The 26222-nt window shown below is 28.7% G+C and overlaps 1 protein-coding gene across 3 annotated transcripts in view; it reads right to left on the bottom strand.

The window, feature by feature from the left end:
• The window catches only part of LOC142330179 (uncharacterized), a 152964-nt gene that overhangs the window by 21940 nt on the left and 104802 nt on the right, over window positions 1-26222 (bottom strand). For 2 of the 3 annotated variants that reach the window (XM_075375287.1, XM_075375286.1), the window contains exons 6-9: window positions 16225-16336; window positions 13726-13849; window positions 7521-7656; window positions 2959-3012 (exon numbers count right to left, since the gene is read on the bottom strand). In XM_075375287.1, the coding sequence (XP_075231402.1) occupies window positions 2959-3012; window positions 7521-7656; window positions 13726-13849; window positions 16225-16336 (426 nt within the window). The remainder of the gene's footprint in view (window positions 1-2958; window positions 3013-7520; window positions 7657-13725; window positions 13850-16224; window positions 16337-26222) is intronic. The other variant, XM_075375288.1, reaches the window with a different exon arrangement.

Below are 26222 nucleotides of genomic sequence, written 5' to 3'. Positions count from 1 at the left end.
CATATTTGAATAGTACTTAAATGGAAGTTTTTAGCAGAAGGTAATGCTTTTTTAAACTGGATAATAATTTGAGATGAAACTTGGATTCATTGCCCACCAGGAAAAAATTCAAAACCAATGGAACAACCGGTAAAATGATGCTTTGGAACTATAAAGGCAAAAATTATTGTGATTATTTGGAAGTACAACATATAATCAGTAATGAGTATTACTGTGACATGCTAGAAAATAAAGTGGAACCCATAGGAGGAACAATAAGGAGGAAACATTTTGGTGTCTCCCTCAAAAGGAATAATACTTATGAACCACCCACTTGAAATGACACAAGAAGGTATTCAAAAGTTGGTAGGTGTTGCCACATCCACCTCAAAGTACTTATTTTGCACCATCAAATTTTTGTCTGGTTGTCTCAGTTTTATATGACATTAAGTTTGGCAAAGGTGAGGTGAAAAATTCTTTACTACTGGAATAAAAAAGCGCATACAATGATGGGACAAGTGCCTGAATATAGCTGGGGATTATGTTCAAAGTAGCATTAGTTTCACTGTTACTGAATAAATAACTGTTTTTCTACAGTAATTTGTCTCTTATATTGAATGATCCTCATAACATTTAGTATATTATAATATATAGTTATCCTATCACCAGCAGTATTTTTAATACTTGAAAATGGTAACGTATGTTTTCATGGTCAGTCAGTTATAGAATATTTGTAGTTTACAAGAGTCTAATTTAAATTGCATATAGTTAAACATAAACATTTTGTAGCTCAATTATAAACATGGGTTTAGAGTGATAATAATCAATTTGGTTATTTATTCTCTGTAAAAATAACTCTGATAATGGGCTTAATATTAATAGCCTTCACTTTATATTTATTTATCAGGTACATACATAACTATTCTTAATATAATAAGACTAATAGATCTGCAGGAGGTGCATGAATACAACCACCAAAAGTACATTTTCCCAACTACAAAAAATTAATATAACCACACGAGCATTCAAATAGGTAATGAAACGGTAGTTTTTATAATGTAAGAAAGTTTCATTTTATTTTGTATACATTATACTATAACTTTAGAAAACAAATTTAAATTTAAAAAACAAAATGTCTAATTCTATAAATATTGCTGATATTCTCTCAAATGTAAAACTGACTTTTTTAATGGGGAAAACAAACAAAAAGATACATAAATAAATATAATTTATTTTTTTATAATTTGTAACTTTTTTTTTAAAGAAATAATTATTGTTTTTTTCTCATTTTCCTTTTGTTCACATTTCTCTAATAATGTATCAGCATCATAAATATAATGTTTTTCATACATAAATATTCAATAACAACATGATACAAAGATTATATGTATATCATGAGTATTGCATAGACAAAATTTAAAGTTTTATCATCTGTCAATATTAGAGTATCACATTACATAAACAAAGTATTAAGCACAACTTACTGTTATTATTATTATAAAACTCTATAAACCACAAACACATTTAACAAGTAATATTTACAAAAACAAATAAAAAAAATTACTTGGATAATAAAATATATATATATATATATATATATATCCTTATCACTGAAGATATTATGGTTATAACAATAGTATAACAGTTTTAAATCAGACTAAATAATAAATAAAATTAATGTGATTTTGAATAAATGAATGAAGAAGCAGCTAGAGATTCATGATTAAAAACATTATTTCTTATTTATCTTTCTATAGAGCCACAACTAAAACAAGCAGTGATAGTAAAGTACAAATTACAAGGTTCTTTGGACTGTAACTTGCAAGTTGATGACACTGAACATAGACTCCATCATTACATATGTTTTGAGTCACAAAATTTTGTGTGATGTAAAGTAATGCATGTTGTACTATTTTTATGATGAAAAGTTTAACAGCTCTGTAATCCTACAGTGCCATAAAAACAGACTTATGTGCAATAAGCTAAGAACCTTAGGAACCAATAAATTAAAAATTGTTCATCAAGCTTCTGAAGATATCACTGCTTTCTTTGTGTAAAGTTTTTATAGATGATGCATTTTACGAAGCAGGGGATCAAACATCGGTTAAAAATAATATTGCTATGACATGTGCTTCAATTAGTGAGAATTCAATAGCTTTGAAATTAAGATTTAAATGCATGTGTTTTTAAGTGCTAGACAATGTACACCTTATGAAAAGAAGTTTGAAATATGTAAATGTTTTTATCTTATCTAAAAATGGACACCAAATTTATTTTCCTTGGCAGAGTTGAAATTGTCTATATTAACACAATGTGTATTAACAGAAAGGTATACATTCATCTTTTATGTCTATTACAGTCTTTCTTATGGTAATAATGTATAAAAAAAACCTGAGATGCAAGTGGCACCAGTCACATTTATTTTCTCTGAAAGTAAATGACATGCACAGCCTCGCTAAGGTGAACAGAGTGGTGTTGCTTGCAGGGCTGAACATCATCTGCATTTCATTAATCCCATCATAACGGTGATATGCAATTGTATAATTTACTCATTGTTAGAGACAGAAGAAGATCACTTCCCTTCTCATTTTGCCTTGTAAGCCAGGCATGAGTTCTGTTATTCTTGGGAATGGCTGTGCCATCTATGGAAGTTGTCTCATGTCAGATCATCTTCAATCATTACAAATATGGCACTTCACACATACACACACACACAAAATTTATAATTATCACCTGAAACTTATAGTTTATTTGTTACTTAATGTTAAAATAAAATTAAAATAAAAATACTAATTAAAGTAATGCAAAATCTAAATAAAATTAAAAAAAAAAAAAATTAATAAATACCAATGCATAAACGAACAAACAAAAACAAAACAAAATAAAATATTAATACAATAATTTGAAAACACAACAGAAGCAGTGCCCAAAACAACACGAAGCGTTCAGTTTTTAATAACCCGAGAAAATAAATCTTACCAAATCGTGTCATTTGTGTTATAGAGGTTCCATTCTTACTGATCACCTTGACACCTAAAGGACAGTATTATAAAAAATTTTCAATATTTATAAGGAACTGAAGCAGCAACACCTGCTATAATTTTTTTTCTTTATGAATTTAAACTTTAACAACAATTTAAACTATCTAAATATAAAAACTACATAAAATATTTATGGAATAGAATAAAAAATCGCTAGAGGAAACATTAAAAAAAAACAATTTTTTTTGTAAACACATAAAATGATGAAAAATTAAACATCAAAATTGTAAATGGAAAGTATTTTTAATAAATAAAATACTAAATAATTACAACAAAATACTAATAGACTCACAGAAAGATGTAATTTTTTACAGTTTATAAATAAAATTTTGTACAAATATTGATTAACTTGTTTATTTTTAAGCTAATATAATGAAAATTGATTGAATGTACTTAAATATATTGAGTTTAACTCCAATACTAAATTAGTAATAGTATAAAAATGGAGCAATTGATGTACAATTTACTTTCAGTGAAAAAATATAGAAATCGAACTTCTGTGGGTGGAATTAAAAAAAATAAGCAATTCATTCCTGTTTTAATAGCATTGTAAACCAAATAATAACAATGCATGTTAATAAATCATGCATTAGCACAGCAAAATTATTTTCAAGAAAACAAACTAATTTAAAGCTATAAGAAAAAAATCTGAATTATTCCTTTTTTTTAAATGACAGAAAAACATTTTTTATTATTCACAATATCGATGGCTTTTTCTTATAACAGTCAAATGTGAAAATAATGAACCTCGATGGATCTAAAATCACAGAATAAGTTAAAATTCTGAATTCATAAATTCAATATATTATGGTAACATTTATTTATTATGACAATGTTTGTTTTCTAATGCAGCAATTAAAGGATGCAGTAGCAGGCAGCAAAAGTTTTTTTAACATTGTTTTTAAATAGGACAAAATGGCAACAAAACATAAAAATGAACAGTAATTAAAAAGAAACATGCATAAAGAATATGGTTCAAAAGAGAGAATGATGAGGGAGAAGCAAGAATATATTAGAAATAATAAATAATCTTGGAAGACAGCACAAGAGAAAGAGATCAGAATCATGAGAAAATTAAGAGAGGATGTGAATAGAATAAATCAATTTTTTGCAGTATACTAATAGATAAGAGAAAGAAGAATTCTAAAATACTGTGAAACATTTTAAGCTGTCTGTTAAGCTTATTTTGATTAGTAACTATAAGAAAAAAGTGAAAGGAAAGATGAATCATTATGTTATTGAATGCCCAGACTGGAATGAAACAAAGAATTAATGATGAGTATGGGAAAGTACTTGGAATAATAATACACATGTTAGGAAATAACCAAAGTAATAAAAGCTGCAGGTTCAGCTGTTATGCATTCAGTGGTTTTGAAGTTTTCTTTTTATATTTTGGGAATCAAAATACATAAAAGAGGAAGAAGGTAAGAAATATACAATTGTTTACAAAACAGAACAGGAGGTAGTACACAAATTATAATATTGATGGTTCAACCAGCTAAAATTTTAGAATATGAATGGTAACAGTAGCTAGATCTGATTTTTACAGTTGGATAGTTAAGTGAGAAGAAACATCATTTCAGGAAAAAAAATTATGTAGTGAAATGTAAAAGAATGTGCAAGTATAAGAAAGCACTAAACAGAGCAAAGAAGTGACAATTGTTGAATTGACAAATGTTGAATGATAACAAAGGTATGGAACACTGAAAACAGAGATGTCATCAATGCTGATCAAAACAGCAACTCTGAGCATTACAAGTAAATAGAAAGAGACTAAAAATGGGGATAACTATAACATATTACCAAACATGATGAAATAAGACATCAATCAAGACTTGAAAAAGAGGATGAAGCAAAAAGAAAGCAAAGAAAAACACAAGCAAAATGATATTAGAAATGGATACCATTGTATATTATATTATATAACACTGGCATAGAAATTCATGTAGTGACACATTTAACAGTAAACTGAAAAATGGGAAGAGAAATTTTTACTGGGCCAGGAAAAATTTTTATGTGACAAAAACATGGCTAGGAATAGAAGATAAATCTATTCAACTATGTCCAGCAGTAAAGAATGCTGTGGAGGCTTGGATCCTGATGGATAAAAGTTAGAATAGAATTCAAAATGGGAAAACATTTCTAAGAGAATAAAAAGTAAAACAAAAACAAGAAGAGGCAGAGTAAGAAATGTGTAATTGAGAACAGATTTACGAGTTCTCAACTTGGGAAAGAGAAATGAAAAATGTTTAATATCATGATTTCATTATATCAAAATGATAAAAAAAGGTACTTTTATGATGGAAGAGATACAGGGAATGTAGAAGACTCTTAAGAGAATGATGATAGTGAAGAGATGGATGGAAGGGAAAGAGAGAGAATGAAAGGACTCACGTTCTGTTACGAGTAAGAAAGAGGTGAATGGAGAGGGTTAATCAATGCTTATCCCAGAGAACTGAAATGGGACAAGATACTTATTTCATATTATAAAATAAAAAAATCCTGCATTATAAAACAATGATATGATAGCAATAAAAAGTAAAAGTCTGCATCTTATAAACCCTTAACGTCAGATGACAGATATTCATATTAATATTTTTTTTTTTGTACATACTGGAATATGTATGTATGTAACTGGTAGAAGTCGTGTATCCGTATCTAAACATAATGCAGCAGGCTTTGCCACTAGATGTGACAATTTCATTCTGCCCAACAGTGTTTTTCTGTATGTTTTATAAGTTATTGTGTGTTGGTTTTTCTTTGCTTGAAAACATATTCTGTGGTTTTTTTATGGCTGTTCATAAACAAAGGAGTCTGTATGAAACACTGATTTCTCTTAAGTAAAATAACCACTGAAATACTAGTTTACGAATCATTTCAATGTTTCAGACATGGGAAGTATGCTATTTTTACACCAATCACAACTTGGTCTATTAGCCACAATTCAGAAATATGACTTTAAAAGATTCCAGTGCAATTTACACAGACTTACAAATAAAGAGATTCCCAAATTGAATTGTGAAGAATCTTGGAATTCATGTGATTGAATTCAAGAACTGAACTTGAAATGTGTTGCTGCAAATTTGTGCTTCCACTGTTCACAGAAGATTAAAGCCCATTGAGTTCATAATAATATGAAGACAATTTTGATTTCTTTTTATATGAAAGGGATTGTTTACTGAGGATTTATTCCTTCTGAATAGTAAATTTCCCTGGATGTATTGAGAAAATTGAGATAATGTGTAATGAAAATACCCAGAGAAATGTAAGAGAGCCCTAACTGGTTTCTGCACTATGACTATGCCCCAACCCAATTGCTCTCTGTGTCCAATAGTTTTTGTAAAAAACCAGAAATTGCCATTGTTATTCATCCTCCATAACCCATCTTCCTCCATGTGACATTTTCTTGTTCCCATGCATGAAAAAAAGTTTTTGTAACATGGATAAAGTGAAGGAAATATCACAGCTGGCCATGGAGGATATTACAAAACTATAAAAAAAATGGTTAATAGCAATATGTGTTTAAAAAAAAATACACATGTAGCACTCATGTTTTGATTTTTTTTACCTAACTTTGGTGATGAACATGGTGAACAATTTTATCAGAATAAATTAATGATGGAAACATACTACCAGGAAAAATGGAGTCCAAATATGGTTGCTGATTATTACTAGAGACTGAAAAAGGATATTCCAGAGGCTGATAAAATGAGAAAACTAAAGAAAAGCCAATATTAGGTAAGATAATTTTAATATTATACTGTAGGTTATATAATACCTTAAAAATCAGACATTAAATCCATGTTTCTAAAAAATTACCCTCCATTCAAGTTTGGTTTGCAAATTTGAAATTATGCAAAAAATATTATTAATAAAATCTTATTGAATACGTATTACAGAAAAAAACTTCTGTTTTTCGTAGACCAGTTTAATCAATCAAATATAATGGAATTAAATTTTTTCAAAACAAAGAACAAATAAGATTCAAAGATCTGCTGTACTAAAAAAAAAAGGGAGAGCTAAGTATAGTTTTAAACAGTACAACAGGTTAATTTAATAGAAATTTTAAAACAAAGTTTTTTTAACATTATCCAGTAATCAAAAACTATTGAGTAAATAATGCATTAAGTAATGAAAAAAACATTATTACCTTGATTGTTACTTCGTATTTCTAAAAAAAGAAATGGGGTTGATCTAACTGCTAACATTATAAAAGTTAACTGTTGGGTAAAATTTATTCAAAAAATTATTTCTAAACCACTATGAACTACAAAGATGAGAGAATATTATCTTTCAACCACTTAAAACACAAGATATTCTAACAATTAAATGAAGCTAAAACATGTTTTTTAAGAACTATTTTAATGTCATAATGAAATGCACTAAAAAAAATTAAATATATGTCACTGTTTTTAGACCAAACTGGTTAATATATTTAATTTTTTTTAACAATTATTCAAACGTATTTAGGAACTAGTGTTAAAATATTATTTTACTTACCTACTGTTGTGTATCTGACAAACGTTTCTTTGTTTTCAATCATAGCATCAACAGCAAGTTTTTCACAATACTGAGCAGTAATGATAGCAATTGTAGGTTGTTTTGAACTAACCATAGTAGGCATTTGCTTCACAATCTATAATTTATGAACAAAAATAGTATTTTTCCACAGTTTGGAGCAAATCTTATAAAAAAAATTTACATATTGAAAAATCATTTAAACTACATTTCAGTTGAAAGTTTCTTGTATTTCCTGGGAAAAATGATAAAAACTCCACCCTTCATAAACATATGATTCTATTTGAAATGTCTCATGGAGTATTATCTTGAAAACAACAAAGTATAAAGTAAGAATAATTACCCACAATTAATAAAAGTCAATTAAGCACGTAGATCACCAAATAGTGTTGTATCACAATTTTTTAAACGGCTTTAGCAATCAAGTTGAATAAATGCTACAAGTAATAAGAATTTAATTTTTAAGTCTTTTATAAAGGAAAAAAACATAAATGATGTCGTAACAAAATTTAGAACAAAAACAGAAAAAGGGTCAATTTCTCATAAAAAAAATATATTCTTAACGCCATAAAAGCTGCTGTGAACATTATAAATGTTCAACAAATTTAATGTTTATAAATGTAAAGTATAATGCTAGAGTCATAAGTTTTAACATGTTAAAAATATTATCAAAAGTCATGCTTTATCATTTCTATACTTTAAAATTCATGGCTTTTCTCACTCAAGTGACAGTTATGAAAATACATGAAAGAAATGGAGAATTTGTATCCTTAAAACTCTATATGCAATCTTGGTTTGTCCATAAATTTATTAATACAGTAAAACCTGAGTTAACGGAATCCTGCCTACAACAGAAAATTTACCTGGTCCTGTGAATTTTACCAAAGATATGATGTTAATTTTCCCTGAAATAACGGAAACCTGGCTGATGCAGAAATGGAAAAAATCTCACGAGTTAACAGAAATGTCCTTTGAGAATAGTGTGAGTACTGTAATTTATGCAAAAAATAAGTATACCCATTTAACGCTATACATGAAGTACAAAAATACATTTTCTCATGATATAAAATAGAGTACACATACTGTACAATATTATACATACTGTATACAGTATACTGTACTACGCTATGTTACAAATTACCCTGCATAAATAAAAATAAAAATTAGTCATGCCAGAATTGTAACTTATAAATTTGCATTTAACACTACATAAATGTTTACATTTTAACTCGTCATCAGTTGTAATAGGCGATGACAGACAGGTAGTGTTAAAACCTTGTACAGGTAAAGGGACACAGTCATCATTGTTTTGGCTACTTACAGTAAACTACCCTTTACGCCTACTGCCCATTGAATCATAACTTAAAACACTCTCATCATTCCTTATCTCAAGTCACAATTTTTATTTAAATTAATTATGTAATGCCACTAAAAGTAACTTATTCATGTATCACTTTTGTTCATTACAACAAAGTCTTCTTTACTGTGCATGTGTGTGTGTGTGCATTTTTGTTTTCCATTCATTTGCTAAATTTGTCATTTTAATTTTTTATTTTTACAGATCCATATAACAGTTTAGTACCTAAAGTACAGAACTGTACAGTGCAATTGTTAGTTTAGTGTTCCTCCGGATACTGCGTATAAGTGTAACAAGTATGGCATCAAAAAAAATAGTTGTGTTGGACTAATATTAAAAAATCAAAGTAATTGAAGGCAGCAAAAAAGACAAACTATCCATTAAAAACTTTAGTTGAAAAATCTGGCATAGGTAAGACTCAAATTTATGAAATTTAAAAAAAATAAAAATGAGTTAAAAACTGAATGGTTAAAAGGGAGCGGTTCAAATAAAAGGCATATGCGAACAACTGGCAACGAAGAAATTAATAAAATTGTTTGGGAGTGCAAGGACAAGAAAGTTACCAATTTCAGAAGTAATTGTACAGCACCAAGCAAAGGAAACTGCAGATAAATTAGGTAGCACCAATTTCAATGTTTCAAATGGTTGGCTGGAAAGTTTTAAAAAGCGACATCAACGAAGCATGTGGCAAGGCTGGAGATGTGTGTGATGAGACAGAAACTGACTGGAGAACAAAACTTGCTACTTTGACTGAAAACTGTGAACCTAGAAATATTGCTGGGGACAAAACTGGACTTTTTTATCGTGCACTACCGAGTAAGACTGCTTGAAAAGAGAACATTGTACAGGAGGGAACATTCCAAGGAAAGTTTGAAATTTTCTGTTTGCAGTTTTATGACAGGAGAACTAGTAAAGCCGCTTGTATTGGAAAGGCTAATAAGCCAAGGTGTTTTAAAAACATTATTAAAGACAATCTTCCTGTAGTATGGAGATCCAATAACAAATAATGGATGATCAAGTATTATGGAGGAGTGGTTGCAAGGGTTTAACACAAGAATGAAGCAGCAAAATAGACACGATCTTCTCTTTTTAGATAATACATGTCATCCGGATATTGCATTAAGCCACGTTAAATTAGCGTGGTTTCCACCAAATACGGCAAGCGTTAGCCAGTCTAAGGACCATGCTGTAATTAAATGTCTCAAATTACACTACCGTAAATTTTTACTGAAGTCTCTGTTAGCAATTACTAAAACGGCATGGTCAACTACTCAACTGGCTAAATCTATATCAGTGCTCGATGCTATAATTTGGCTGTCTGAAGCATTTAAATGCATATCGGCAAAGACGGGGTTTAACACTGCTTCCAAAAAGCAAACTTTCAATTGCACACAGCTACAGAAACGGAAATTACGACGACATTTGATGACTTGCAGGAAGAACTGAACAGGTCATCTTATGAAAATATAATTGCTGAAGATTTTGTTGACATGGACAATTTATTAGAGACTGAGGCTAACATAGAAAATATTGATGAATCTGTTGACCACAATTGAGAGAAAACTGATAGATAAAAGCAATTCCAATGACAAGGGCCATAATAGTAACACTACAACAGTAATGAACGATTCAAAAATTAGATCATACAGTGCATTATCCAACCTATTAGACCTTCTGGAATTTTCACATACAGCCAATGATCCAGAGCTGTTTAACATAATTTGTAAGGCCAGAATGTTGACAGAAAACAGAGTACCTGAAAGTAAAAGTTCAGTACAAAAAAAAATAACCAATTTTTTCTATAATAAAGACTAAATTACATAACAGTAATAAACTGCATTTAGGTTAATTTAAATTATGTTTACTAATTAAAATGTATTAGTTTAAGGTACTGAAATTCGTTATTCTTCAAAATTATCAGTTCCTAAATTTAAGATTCTTTAAATTAAAATACAAAAATTGTTCTACAATCCAGTATACCATTCTGTATGTGCTAACATAAGATAGAAATTTTGTGGTTATGAATTCGCTAATAAACTATTGTACAATCCACTGCTGAAAATGAAATGAGGTTCTGGTAAGTACACTACCATATTTTTTTCTTTTTAATTAAAAAGTCTGCTAGTTCCCTGTATTCACCAGAATCTTGTTCACAACGAAAAATATTCTTGGTCCTGCAAAATTCCGTTAACTCAAGTTTTACTGTAGTTTCATTCCTGGTTCCATTTACAATCTTGGTTTTCATTCCCTAAGCATCTTTTCTAGGAGACACCACCTATATTAAAGTGGTCTATTCATAAAGGGCTGAATCCTTTTGCTAGATCGATTAATGGATTTCATCATTAACCCTGATGATTTAATTGACATTTTCTTAATGAATCAAAGGAAATTAAGGCAGTTTTTGATTAATCGATATAATTTTTTTTTTTAATAACACTTTTGACAATTATTTATCTCTTGTCAATCTGTTTTCTCATTTCTTTTGATTATTACAATCAAAAATGTACAAAAATGTTATTTTATGCTTATGTTATATTTAGTTAATACTTTGATTTCTGATTGGTTTGGTCATTTGCAGACACTGCATTTGGGTTGAACTCCTACATATACAAGCTTGCTAACCTCATACTTAGCATTGTTAGAAAAAGTAGATTTTGTTTACAGTTCATTTTAAATGTTTAAAACTGGTTGTTTTTTTTTTGTAGGATGAAAACAGCTTTTGTGTTATCATCGCCTGAAAAAACATAATACAATATGAAAACATATTTAAATTATTATTAAATAGTCATACACAGATGCACAACCTTAAAAAACAAGATATTTGATAGCAACATCATATTGTTTCCTAAATTATCTTGGATGTTGGCTCATAATTTAAATTTATACCACTTAACAGTTAAAAACTGCTAAATATCCAACCAATTATGATACATCAGTTATCAGTATATTGACTGATAACAAATCTAAAATTATTTGAATGAATATTTTTATAATGAAAAAGTAAATTTCAATGAATGATGGAATGCTAGAAAATGGGTAAGGTAGTTTAATGTTGGTTTACAAAATGTGCATGATAAGCCACAGGTAATTTGGTGCAAGTTATAGATAGTAAAATTCATGGGACAGGTGGGGGATATGATCTTGTCACTTTTTAAAACTTTCAATAAATTTCTAGAACTACTCTGAACGAAAATATGATAGACTGATCATGATCAAAAGTGGTATGCAATGATGGCTGATCATTTTAGGTAAATTGGAAAGTAAAGTTACATTTTACAAAAATCAAAAAATCCATATTTATTAATAAAACTCATATGAAATATTACACAAGTATACCACTATTTTTCTATACAATCACCATTCAGTTCCAAGCAAACGGGCAACAGACACACTCACTTTGCTACCTGCCCTCTTCTTTTGTTTTAAATGGCCCGACAAAGCTTTTGAAGGTTTGCAGTTATGGAGTCAAACAATTGATAAACAAAATTTCTTTTTAATCCCAGAAAAATATCACAAAGTTTTTTCATAGACTGTTGCTTTTGAATTTTTTTGCTGACAAGGAACCAGCATGCTGTGACTGCATAGATTTTCTTTTGAATTCCAGTGTGTAGTGAGCTATCCAGGTTTCATCCCCAGTCCCAATACGGTTGAGGAATTCTTCACCCTGTGCTCATAATGGTCAAGAATTTCCTGAGCACAATTAAGTTGATTTGTTTTGTTTTATTCTGTTAACATTTTTGGTACCTTCTGTGTGCAGAGTTTTGAAAATTCAAATGGTTGGTTATCATTTCATAAAAGACAGTTTAACAGACTTCTGGACACATTTTATGAAGTTTGTTCACAGCCAAATGGTGATCTTTGTGAATCAAGGGTTTGAGTTTGTCAACAAATTCACCTGCCACAATCAGCAGTCTTCCGCTACTCTGTTCATCATGAATGTTTTTTCTCCATCTTTAAACTCCCTACACAACTATGTTACTTTATAACATCACAGTAAACAGAAACAATTTCAGTGTGGATGTTGGGGGGTTTTTCATGTTTAACAATGAGATATTGGATTACGGCTCGCACTTCACACTTGGTGGGATTGAGAATTACCTGGTTCAAGTTGAAACACAATTCTGAAGTAAGCAATCAAGTTACTGACTCTACCTAAGCTTGTTCTCTTCATTTGGACCTCACTGTCACGCAAGAATGCCAACTATAAAATGAAAAACTTTCCTCAAAGTTATAAATACATTGTAACCTTACTTTCCAAACACACCTTGTATGAATGGAAAATGTCTTATTATAATTATTATTATTATTGGAAGCTTGTGAAAGAATAGTTCAGGGCAGCCTCTCAACAAAAAAAATTGTTTTATAAAGAGCCTAATGGTGCTTATTTTCTGAACATGATTTATGTTTCAAATTCTACTATAAAAAATAAATGGAGATTGTCTTTTAACAAAACAGATGAATATAAAAAAGACAATGAAAGCATGGTGGTATCAAGCTATGAATCAGAATTGCCTCATATAAAACCACCAAACACTGCAGCTATGTCCAAGAAGAGTAAGAATGCAGTATTTTAACCATAACATGAAATCCCTAATAAATACATAAATTTGTAAATACTATAAGAGAACTAATAAATATATGTTTGAAATAAAACAAAATAAAATTTTAGATTAAATCATTATGTTGTAGCTGAATTTGACTTATTTTCAAACATAAACAATTAATTGCTGGGTGGAAACCAATTAAGGATTCTACACTATATTTTGAATACTCAACACCAACAAAAATCAGAAACACAACTTAAAATATAAATGAAAGATTTATCTTTACCTGAACATCATTATCATGATGTACGACTCTAGTAAATGCACCATGTTCCATTGGCTTAACAACGTTTTTACTTTCCAATTGTTTAACATATTCCATCACCTTTCCTTCTTCCCAACCGTGTACCCTGAACATAAACAAATATGTAAAGAAAAAAAACGTACAAACTAAAAATATTTATTACACATCTATCTAATTCAAATTTATTTCAAGAAAAATAATAAGAAATAATATTCAAAGATAAAAATTAAACAGTATTTTGAAAAATACTGTTTAATGTAAACTGCTTAATCTCACATATATAAACAAACACATGAAACAATTAAAAGAAATATTGAGAGAACAAGCTGAATCAGCTTGTTCATTTTAAGGGGTCGTAAAAAAAAAATTGGTCAATTTTTTTTGCACAGTCTTTTTATTTACATTTTTCTGATTAATTTGGTTAATATTTATTCTTGTACGATAATTATAAATACCTTTAATAAAATATAGAAAATTGCTTGACATGTTGCAGATTTCAATATTTATAAGTTTTGAAATATTGGGTTGGCAATATGATCTACAACTGGTCTTGTTGTACAGAAAATAGCTGTTTTGTTGTATCTTCATTGTGTGGGGTGATAATTTAGCAAGTTGTTCGCTGGTTTTTGCGTGTGTGTGTGCATGCCTCGTATTTACTTTGTGTTACTGTTTCAATAATGATTACAAACATGCCTAGGTCACAAAAGGTTTCTTTAAAAAGTGTAAAACACAACATAATTTCTGTATAAAAAATGAACAAAACATAACCTCGACTAGTGAAAATATCAACAACTCTCCTTCAATCTGATGTAAGTAAAAGTTTCAATAGAAGCTTTTCAGATAAAAAAATTCCAGAATATCTGCACACATATAATGAATCCATGAATGTAGATGATGAAAACATAATTATTTCATTATTACTTCAAAATATGTTATTAGAGGTATGCTTATGTTGGGATTGTGGTGGTAATTTGAAAGTAAATTTATCCAAAAGAATTGGTCTTACATCACTGATAAGTATTTCCTGTGATAACTGTGACAGCTGTAATAGCTTTTTCTCCTCATTTTCCATTTGAGTTCACTGATGAAAAACCTCTATGTGGACTATGTCCTCCTGGTGCTGATAGGTGGTGCAATTTTCAGAAAGCCAAGGCAGAAGGTAAATTATACAGTCACTCAAAGCACTTTCATCTACCTGCTGTTGTCATGAGTGAAATAAAATGAATTTTTAGAAACCTATCAGCTAACGATCTTTTGGTAAGGTGTGTAAAAAGTAAAACACAGAACCCTAATGAATCACTCAACAACGTAATTTGGGCACAACTGCCAAAAACGGTCTTCATTGGGTTTCAAACACTTTAGCTTGGTGTATATGAAGCCATAAGTACTTTTAATAAAGGAAATATTATTAAATGCTCAGTTTTTAAATGACTAGGAATCACTCCCAGTGTCAATTGTACCCAGGTGATGAAATCACTTGATAGAGGAAGGAATGCTAGAGCTGATCGTGCACTGAATGAATTAACAAAAAAGGTTTCAAAAGAAAATAGCAAGGTTAAGAGAATGTTAGAAGATATCTTAGAAGAAGAGGATCAAGGCCTATCGTATGCTTCAGGAATGTATTGACAGGTAAAAAATTATGTATTTAAAACTTTAAGCTTTGTTTTCCGAAAACTTAATTTTTCTGGCCTTATGAACCTTTTTCTCAACTTCTAAATATGACACGGGAATGATTTTTTTTGGGTATCCTCATTTACATATACACTAATGTTTGAGGGAAGCAGAATTACAAGTAATCATGTACAAAAAAAAATTAAAAATTAAAAATCATGTTTTTTAACATTTTTTTAGCTTTTTTCTAAAAAAATTATAACTTCACTCTAATAAAAAATTTCAAAAAAAAATAATTCTCTCAAATTGCTCCAAAAACTATGCTTTATAAGCTGTATAAATTTCAAATCAATTCAATTACACAATGCTGAGAAAAAGGAATATAAAATCGAATTTAACATTACAGAGATAGGATGGTATGACTCCCCTTAAGGTAATATTAGTTATTTATTAATTTGTCTCATTCTTTAATCCTATTATTAAAAAAAGAAGTTTTCACTAATTTTTTGAAATTGACTAATTGGAAAAATACATGAAACTTTTATAACAAGAATTAGTGATGAATAACTATAATCAAAGAAGAAAAAGTTATTCAAGAACAAAAAGATTAACAGAACAGAAAAATAGGACTGCTATGTGAAGGGATAGCAACTTCTTCTGTGGAACAGATATATATCTATCATAAGGTAATATCACCAGATAAATTATACACGTGATGAAGCTGTTTCAGTGTCATCAACTCACGAACATTAATTAATGTGGTGATAACTTCTACCTATTTTGGACATATGTCAACAATTTAAAATCTGAAAGAGTAAAGAGAAGGAGCTCAAATTAAACAAGTAAAAAATTTATTAAAATTTTACTCACTTTGCAATATCCTCAATTGTAACTGGATTAGGATATGAAGACTCTATCAATTCAAGAACCTTTTCTTCTGTTAATGGAACTTGTTTACCCAAAGTGCTATCATCAGCCGATACTAAAACAGATTAATTCATACAATTTATATTAATTACTAATACTATTACTACTACCTCATGCCGACATATACATAAATTACATATAAAACATTTTCTTTTTTTTGCTATAATTGGTTTGATGAGCTCTTACAATCCTGTCAATCTGCTAATCACAATATATTTTGAAATGTTTTAAAATCCTAATTTGAAGTAATTATTCCGTTACTTGCCTTGGGTCACTCAGAAATTATTAATTGCCTTCAAAGAATGCAAAATGTACCACATTCATGAATCTTTTTTTTCAATCTTGGGAAAAGAAAAAGGTCATACAGGTCTTTGTCTAGTAAAAATAATCATTATGCCATAACAACACTATATTATTATTATATTGAAATTTTTATCAATTTTCCTTTCATAATATATATAGCTTTCATACAGCTTATGAAAATTATTAATTACAACATATTGTGGTTAAAGTTTATGAAACACTAACTTGGTAATCTAAAAAAAAAGACCATTCTTCATTTCCAACTGAATCAATGTTGAGTCATTAACAGCTTCATTTTGCCATTTCTTTAGCAGTTTTGATCATAATTTAAAAATTTTATGACAAATTTTCCTGACATTAATCTCATGTGTAAAATATTATTTCAAGTGAAATCATACGAATTTGTGCATGAACTGTAAAAAGGTACTTATTTATTTGTTTCTTTTAAGTTTTTCCACTGTTTTATACTAATTAATGTGATTCTTCTTCCAAATCTGCCTTCATCTTTAACCAAATAACAATCATCTTGGGAGCATTTGTACCAATTATAAACTGCTTACATCTTGTAAAGTTGACTCGCTAAAAATCTTTTGCGTCATTTTCCAACTTAATCCCATAAACATCATAGATGAACAAAGGTATATATATAAAAACATCGGCTTGGTCTAGTGGTGAATGCATCTTTCCATATCAGCTGATTTGGAAGTTGAGAGTTCCAGTGTTCAAGTCCTAGTAAAGTCAGTTATTTTTACTGCAATCTACAAGAGTGCTTATGCAAGTTTGGTATGTCAATTTACTCTCCTTAAAATAACCATCTACAACAGCAATATCTTCATTATTGGTCGAAAATATCTTCCCTAAAAGTAATTTTTTTAGGTTAGGAAACAAGTGATGGCCACTATGAGCCAGATCAGGAGAATATTGAGGGTGTTGGAGGAATTTGAACCGTATTTCATTAATATTTGCTACTTCAATTACTGAAGTGCGAGTTGGAGAAGCATTGTCTTGATGAAAAAGAACATTTTCTTTTTTTTCAAATGCTATCATTTTTCCTTAATTTCATCACTGAGATGCTACAATAGGGTCTCATAATATTCGCCATTTATTGTTTGACCCTTTTTAAGATAATCAATGAAAATAATTCCACATGCATCCCAAAAAACAGTTGCCATGACTTTTTCACATGAAAAATTGTTTTTGATTTTTTTTTTGAGCAGGTTGGCCTTTTTCAACACATTGTTTTGATTGCTGTTTTGTGTCTTGGGAGTGCAGTGATGAACCCAAGTCTCATCAGCAGTCACAAAAAGATGTAAAAATTCCACTGGATTGCGCTGAAAGAGCTTGAGACAATTGCTTGAAATGTTTTACCAGCACTGATTTTGGTGATGAGCGACCCATCTACTGCGCAGTTTGTTCATACACAAATGTTCATGCAAAATATTGTGCACACATTCTGTTGGCATGCCTAAAAGCTCTGTTAACTCATTTACTGACACTCTTGATCTGCCAAAACGATTTTATGTACATTTTCTATCATTTCTGATGAAGTCACTTCAGAAGGATGTCTACTATGTGGTTCATCCATCACTAGTGTGTGTGATCGACCCATTTTAAATTCTGCAATCTAGCGTTTAACTATTGTATTTGAAGGAGAAGAGTCTGCCGATATCGTATCAAGCTTTTCTTTAGTTTAAGCCTTTCAGAAAAAAGTATCTAATCACTAAATGAATTTCTAGATTTTTCCATTTTCCAGAATCGCCTTAATTCTCCACTTTGATGAATAATATATACATACATATGAGTATATTTTTTCAAACATTAAATTCCAATCTACCAAATAAATAAAAAAAAAAATTATTTAACTCCAAGAGATCAGTTCAAATAAAAGATTCACCTATCTGTAGCATTTTCGATGTTTACTCCATCATTAGCAGGCAAACTTTTTATACATTACACATAATTATAAATTAAAATATACAGTCAAATTATTTTAAAAACTTGAGTATGTATGCACTAGTGTCATATTTAAAAACTTCTTATATCCATCGTAGTTATCTTAACCAATATATCATCTAAGATTAAGATAATCTTATCACAGATTATTAACTTTACATACTTAATATATATTCTTTATAATTATACTTGTCGATTATCTTACCAAGGTGGATAATACATTTTTAAATTTTACATTAGTACATACATTCATATTTAGATTTTTTTTTTTAAATTAACTAAATTTTAATTACTTTTTTTTATTATAAATTTTAATTTATAATTATGAATAATTTATAAAAATTGGTTTGCTGATGATGAATTAAAAACTCTGAAATCACTACACATAGGTAGTGATTTTACCTTTAGTGTTCTTACCTTTTATTTGAACTTATCATTTGAATGATTGTTTTTAAAATAATATATATATATCTTGGAAAAACCACAACCTATCATATAATCTATAATAATAATTATAACATACATAAAATACACTAACTCTACATTTATGATTCTCTCTAGAGATATTTGTGACCATACTTTTCATCCAGCATTATAACATAATGTGATATAATCTTTATTATTAAATTTAGTAAAGTTAGAGAAAAGTAGATTACTGGAGCACAATTTCTGATATTGTAAAATTTTTATGTATAAGGAATGGATTACAATCTAACATGGAATAGCTGAAATAATACACAAAAAAAATTATATATACATATACATACATATATATACTAGAATATAATGTTTCACCATTAGATTACCTACTTTTCAAGGAAGAAAGGAAAACTGATTAATTTATACATTACAGAAATTTCTATAAAATTATTTATTAAATAGAAAAATAAGCTCAATCATAATACAAAAGCGCATAGTAGACGTCTAAATAATATTAGCATTTGCTGAGTACAGAAGGATGATGTAGATTAGTCTAAATAAACACTAAGTTATTTAACAAAGAAACAATAGTAGAAAAATACTTCAAGTAATTAAATTTATATTAAATAAATATATTTTTTCAAACATTCAATCTTTTTCCAATCTATTGTTATTATCGAAAAACTACACACACAATTTTTAAACATTAAAAAAAATAGCTGTCGGTTATTTAAAAATTATATTGAAAAACTAAATATTAGAAAATTATTTAAATATATGTTAGTATTTTTAAAGTAGTAAATATTGATTTAAAATAACAATTTTTTAAACATAAATTTTCTCTACTTTGCATATCATTAAAACTACAGAACACATCTGTGAAATGTTAATGAACAATATTTTAACCCAGACCTTTTCATTCTTATTCATACAAACTAATAAATTCTTATACTTTTACATTTTTAAAATAGCAGTACTTTTTATTGCATGTAGTATTAAAATATAAATAAATCACATGGATAAGTTTTTTCCACAAAAATAAGGGAAAAATTACGAACATAAAATAGTTACAACAAAGGGATTACAATAAGAATAAATTTAACAAATATTATCAAACGATATAAATCGAAATTAAAATAATAAAAATCATTAAATTAAAAGGCAAATACATGAAAATGTCTGAGTATTACAGTAATGAGTGGCTAGGTGAAAAGCAGTACATGTCACGCACGCAATATTGGCAAACCTGTTTGATAAGGGTGGTAGTTGCTAGAGAATGATATCAGCAAACATCCAGGTCTAGCTACAAACACACAGACTATTTAACTCGGGTATACAGAGTATATATTAAAAACAAATTTAAAAAAAAAACTCATAACATGTTTGAAGTTTGTGCAGTGTTTCAGAAAACTACTGCACATTCAATATTCATCTTCATACATCTGCAGGTACATATGGGATATCAAACAATAATACAATATAAAGTAACAGTTCCGCAAACCAGTACCAGTGTAACAAAGTCTGATAAAAAATATAATAAAATTTGTAGATAATAAATAACTTTTAGTGTAGGTTAATTAAAATTTTTATATAAATAAAAATACAAACACCACTAAAATTTCTTCAGACAAAAAAAACAATCTGATGACGTATTTATGGAATGTCCTACAATTCTTTAGAAAATTCAATTACAAAACATTCATACACAAACACAACCATTGCAGGTCATTTTAAATTGTACCACTGTAGATCAACACTACAGATCAAAGCGCAAAAGCAACCATATCAAAATTAACTAACTCATTTCAGATAAAAACTACTTGTATAAATAATTTCATTGAAACTAATTATGCAGTGAAATAAAATCATGTTTTTGTAAGACCGTATGGTAATGAATGGGTCCTTGTTTTATTTTATTCATCACTATAATACACAGATGATTAACCACAAATGGTATCTGGAATAATAATAGGACCAATACTTACAATAAGGATGTTATAAATTGCTGAAATTTTTAAAAGTAAAAATGTATAACAGACTTCTTGATATCAAAACTTTGAAAATATCAGAAAAAAACTTGTAGCTTCAATAAGATGGGCCATGACTCACACTTATCACCAAAAAATGGATATGCTGGAGTACACGGCTATTCTGGATTTTATTTCTAAAATGGAATATCCACTTTGGAGACAGTTGAAAAGAACTAAGTAACTACCCTAGTAATCCAATTAATTATTCTAATTTTAAATTTAATTTAACAATCAATTTCACTAGATGAGGAAGAAATTTTTTTAACATTTCTTTTTGTTAATCAGCAATATAATGTTATTAAAGAACTTCAGAAAATTAGTAAAAATGCATTTTTATTTCACTTATATCCTATTTTTAAAAGTTTGTTTTTTGATGATATAACTTTGGTTTTAGTGAATTTTTGTTAATATCAGTTAACTATATAAAGTTAACTACTACTATTAGTTAAATACAAAAAAATTCATGACAAGCTTTTAAAAGCTTGTCATGAAATTGGTAAGTGATAAGACATTGACATTGTCTATCAAAGATAAATATGAGTTAAGATAAAATACATAAAAAGAAATCTACTTGATAATAAAAGTGATGATTACTATGTTTATATTCAGTTTACCAAGCCTAAGGAAAGAAAATTGAAGATGTAAATGATGAATTAATTTTAGGTCAGTTCAGTATTATTTATATTTATATTTTATTTATTAATCTAGTAATTTTCAATTTTTGTAAATCAATGTGAAATGTAATTTAATTAGGCTTATTCTTTTACATTATTTAATTTTAAATGAATTTGTAATTTAGCATTATTGCAGTATATAATAATTGTTATAAATAAAAAATAAAATAAAATATATTGCTTACTCCTTGTTTTTCTTTTAACATTTTTTCTTAATTTATCAAGCATACATTCTTCTTGATAAGTTAATTAACCATAAATAAAGGCTTTCTTAAAATTTTATCCACTTACACAATGACTGAATTCTTTCTTTGAATTTAAATAATGGGTAGAATTAAAAAACATCAATCAGGCAAAAATTATGCTGTATTTCTTTTCTTTTTTTAAGTAAGAAGAATTACTTTTGTCTTGTATTTATATATCTACTAATATATACAATGTTATGTTTCTGCAAAATGACAATACTTACACTAACACACAAGCATGTGCATGCACACCCACACACACCATCAGTAATCTAATAGTTAAAAGTATACTCATACACTTTACTTTTTGGTAGTTAATTAAATCTTTTTTATCAAAACTGATTTTTAGATTTCTTTCTGCAATTCAAAACATGTTTCTTTCATAATAACCAACAAATTTGTTAATCAAATTAAAATTTTTGCACAAAGCTTTTTTGTTTGTTTGGTGCTCTCAAATATTTTTTACATGGCACTGAGTTCAACAGAATAAGCGGGAAAAGAATGCGATACAAGTATGGCTCAGACATCAATGTGAATAATTTTTTACCACTGAATAAGAAAGCTCACAAAAAGACAGAACAAATGCTTAAATGTAACAGGGAATTATGTTGAAAAATAGAATCTGTGTCATTATCAATGAATAAATTTTTTTTGCATTTTTTTTTTTGCATAAATTTTTTTGCATTTAAGATTTAAAAAAAAATCATAATTTTAATTAAAAAATTTATTTAATAGGTTGTAACAGCATAATAATAATTCATTTTATTTCAATGACTGAAATAGTATTTATTTATCTCAATAAATAAACATTTTTATTGCTTTTTTTTAAATTAATTTTTTATATTGAAAAAAAAAAAAAATACATTTTGAAGCAGCAAAAATCTCTGTCAAGTATTAAATGAGACAAAGATAAAAAGAAGTGACTAAAAATATTTTTAATATTAAATTTAATTCATATAATCTGTGGTTAGGATACAATTTTTTGAATAAATACACATACACAAACAACACCCACTATCTTTTTTAAGGACTTTATTAGTTTCACAGTCCACTTATTTGTTTTTCGTTTTTATTTTTTATCTTTCTTTTTTTTCAACAGCAGCACAAATAGACTGCTTGATAAATATTTTGTAAATAAATTGGAACAGAAGTTTTAATGTTATAGTGTATCACATTATAATATATATAATATATTGCAAATAATATATTTGTGCAATATTCAGTGAAAAAGTTTACTTCTGTAAAGATTTTATTGTATTTTGATAGAAGTTATTCATTGGTTTATTACTTTACACATGTTCCAGTTTCTTACAGATTGACACATGCAGATTTTTCAGGAGATGTTGGCCAGACTTAGAGACTGATTCAGGACATGCAAATAATCAAATGTCATTATAAACAAATGACATTTCTCACTTCATTTTCCCGTCTGCCTGCCATTTTATGATTTTTTTTTTAATAAAACGGAATTTGTTCCTTTATTTATTAGTGCTACTTTTATTGATTGTAGTGGTGTTCAGTACATACATGCAAACACACAATTTATAATTTTTAGATATAAATTTAAAAATACTTGCCAATCTTATAATCACAATTATAAAGTTTTCAAAAAATTAGAAAAAAATCTGATAATAAAATGGTTGAAAGAACACAAAGAATAATAAGGATGGTGGTGGGAGTGGCAGTGGGGGGAGGGAGGGGAGAGAGAGAGAATGAAGGCACTGACAAGAGAGAAATAAGCAAAAAAGAAAGATGTGAAGGAGGTTGAAACAAGATCCTAAATGGAACAAATCGAAAATAAATTGTACGAAAACTTCACATAAAATTAATAGATAGAAATAAAGTAATAAATACTTTTGCATCTCAAAAATCTTAGTTCAAGTCTGATTGTAGAAACTTAATGTTATTTTTAAATGCTAATCTCTATGGCAGAGCCGTAACAGCATCTCAGCATTTCATCTGGGGTTTGGATTCGAATCAGGCATGGAATTTTTTATATGCTGCAAAATGTTACTTCCATGTACAAGGTTGAAAATTTCTGTGATGAATTAATTCATCAAGCAAAAATAGAGAATTCTTCTTTATATAATGCATACATTAAATATTTGAATAGGCACCAAATTAATGATTAATAATAAGTTTGACCCATTGTATCGGTTCATCTACCGATGCAACATCGCTTTTATTTAGACGATGTACATCTGTTTTAAAATGGTAGGGATAAAAGTTGTTTCCTTTTAATTTGAAACATGATTTGTTTTTAAAATATCAGCAGTCTTTGTCTATGAATGGTAAATAAGAGAAAAAATTATGATTGCTCATTGTCCAGGATGGTAAACCTAATAGGTAAGAAATACTTGCTGGGGACTCATCTGTCTGGTGAAAGATTCTGAGTCTCAGTTTAGTTCAAGCTATTGCCAGAAGATCACAATTTTTAAGGCTATTGCCGCCTTAAAATTGTTTCATTCTTTTTTATGATTTAAACACAAGGTCAAATATTTTTATAAATAATTTGTTATTAACTATTTTTGTTTACTGAAATATGAAAATAATAATTATTTAAATGTGGTAATAATTCACACTCATTTTAAAACTGAAAATTATCTATTTATTTTTTCATAAATGTCTAAATTTTGTTATTGTAAAAAAAAATGATTGTAAAAAAAATGTTGAAAGCAATGTTTTTCTCTACAGATGTGTATTGAATGAAAATCTTTCTTGGATCGAGATCAAAATTTCAATTTTTAGATAATAAAAATTGAGATTCATGAATTTTAATATTTGCATAGTAAATTTAGGACAAATTTTGCTCTTTCGAACTCAGCTAAAATAACCACAAAATAAATTTTTGTTGAAAATTTTATAATTCACAGCTGGGTGTTAAGAAATATTTATTTTTCAGTATAAACACTCAGATGGCCAGTTGTTTCTAACTACTTAAAAAGTAAAGTGAATGAGTATTCTTTAACATATAGTTTAATGTAACAGATTTTGTGTGTGTGTGTGTGTGTAAGTAAGTAAGTAAGTATTCCAATATTGTGTAAACATAGCTTTATATGACAAATTAAAATTGTAGATATTAATAGATTGATAAGTACAAGATGCTAGTTTTTTTTTGGGTACAAAAATATATTGTAACAAGACTAATATAAGGAACCTTTTATTTTTTTCTGGTGTCCCCTTGGGATGGGTCTGCACCTAAGCAATTGAAGTTGCATCCCAGACAGGTGGCCTCCCCACTTACTGGCAGTACATCTGGCATGGCAGGTCAGCCCGTCACATCTGGATCATTCTTCTATTTCTTTTGAAAAATTTTTTTCTCTTTCCGTCGCTATTACCCCTCATGTCTGTCCTTGGAAGGGGGAGCCCAACCCAGCTATGCTGTTCCTGGGACCCCAACCGGGGGTCAGAATATCTTTCGGCTCTTCTCGTTAACTAACTGTCGAACCACTAAGTACAAAGGTAATTCTAAGTCTTATCCACCAGTGTTGGGGTCGGCGATCCAGTCTCTGCATTCCTTCTTTTTTGTTTTGAGTGTCTGAGTAATAAGGGAAGTAATAAATAAAGTATAAGGTACCTGAGTAACGTATTCCTGCCAATCAGAGGAAAGTAGTAGAAAATATAATAATGGAAGGAATCCAGAAAGCGGGCTAAAAGGAACGCTTTTAGTAAAGCTAACATGTCCATCTAACAATCGTCCTTTGTAATATTTGCCTGCTGACAAACAGATACTGTTCCGAGAGAAGGGTTACCGGACCTAGAGTAGGAATACATGGAAAAAAGAAAGGGCTCAGTCAATTGTTCTCATGCTCAACTGGGGTCTGGTCCTGCAGCTCAAGAGGATAGGAGTATAAATACAACAGGGAAGATGAGTTAAAATCAGTTCTGTGAGAGAGTTCTAAGCGAGGAGTTATTATACGAATTTGAAGCGACAGTATTTTGTGAGGAGATCACTGAAGAAGTGAATTTCTAATCTATAGAAGTTCGACGCAATTACGGTAACATCACAAGTAATTCCAGTATATGAAAACAAGAAGTGGTTCAGTGAGTTATTGTTATAGTATAAGTAAAAGAGAGAATGCACTAAATTTCATTCAAAAATGGTTGGGGAAGTTTTATTTGTGAACAGCAAAGTATTTACAGTAAAACAACTTTATTATACTTGTCTTATGTATTGTACTATTGCTGTTAATACAAGACTAGTGGTTAAAAGTGTTAAGATTAGTGGTCATGCTAATGTCTTTTATCAACGGGACTGAATTATAGTTTTCAATATTTAACTACCTGTAAATAAATCCTGAAAATTACTTTAAACT

This window comes from Lycorma delicatula, chromosome 9 (genome assembly GCF_047948215.1).
Source record: "Lycorma delicatula isolate Av1 chromosome 9, ASM4794821v1, whole genome shotgun sequence".
In the NCBI taxonomy this organism is placed as follows: domain Eukaryota; kingdom Metazoa; phylum Arthropoda; class Insecta; order Hemiptera; family Fulgoridae; genus Lycorma; species Lycorma delicatula.
The sequence above is the reverse complement of the archived record's forward strand: the minus strand, read 5'-3'. Positions and strand labels throughout refer to the sequence as shown.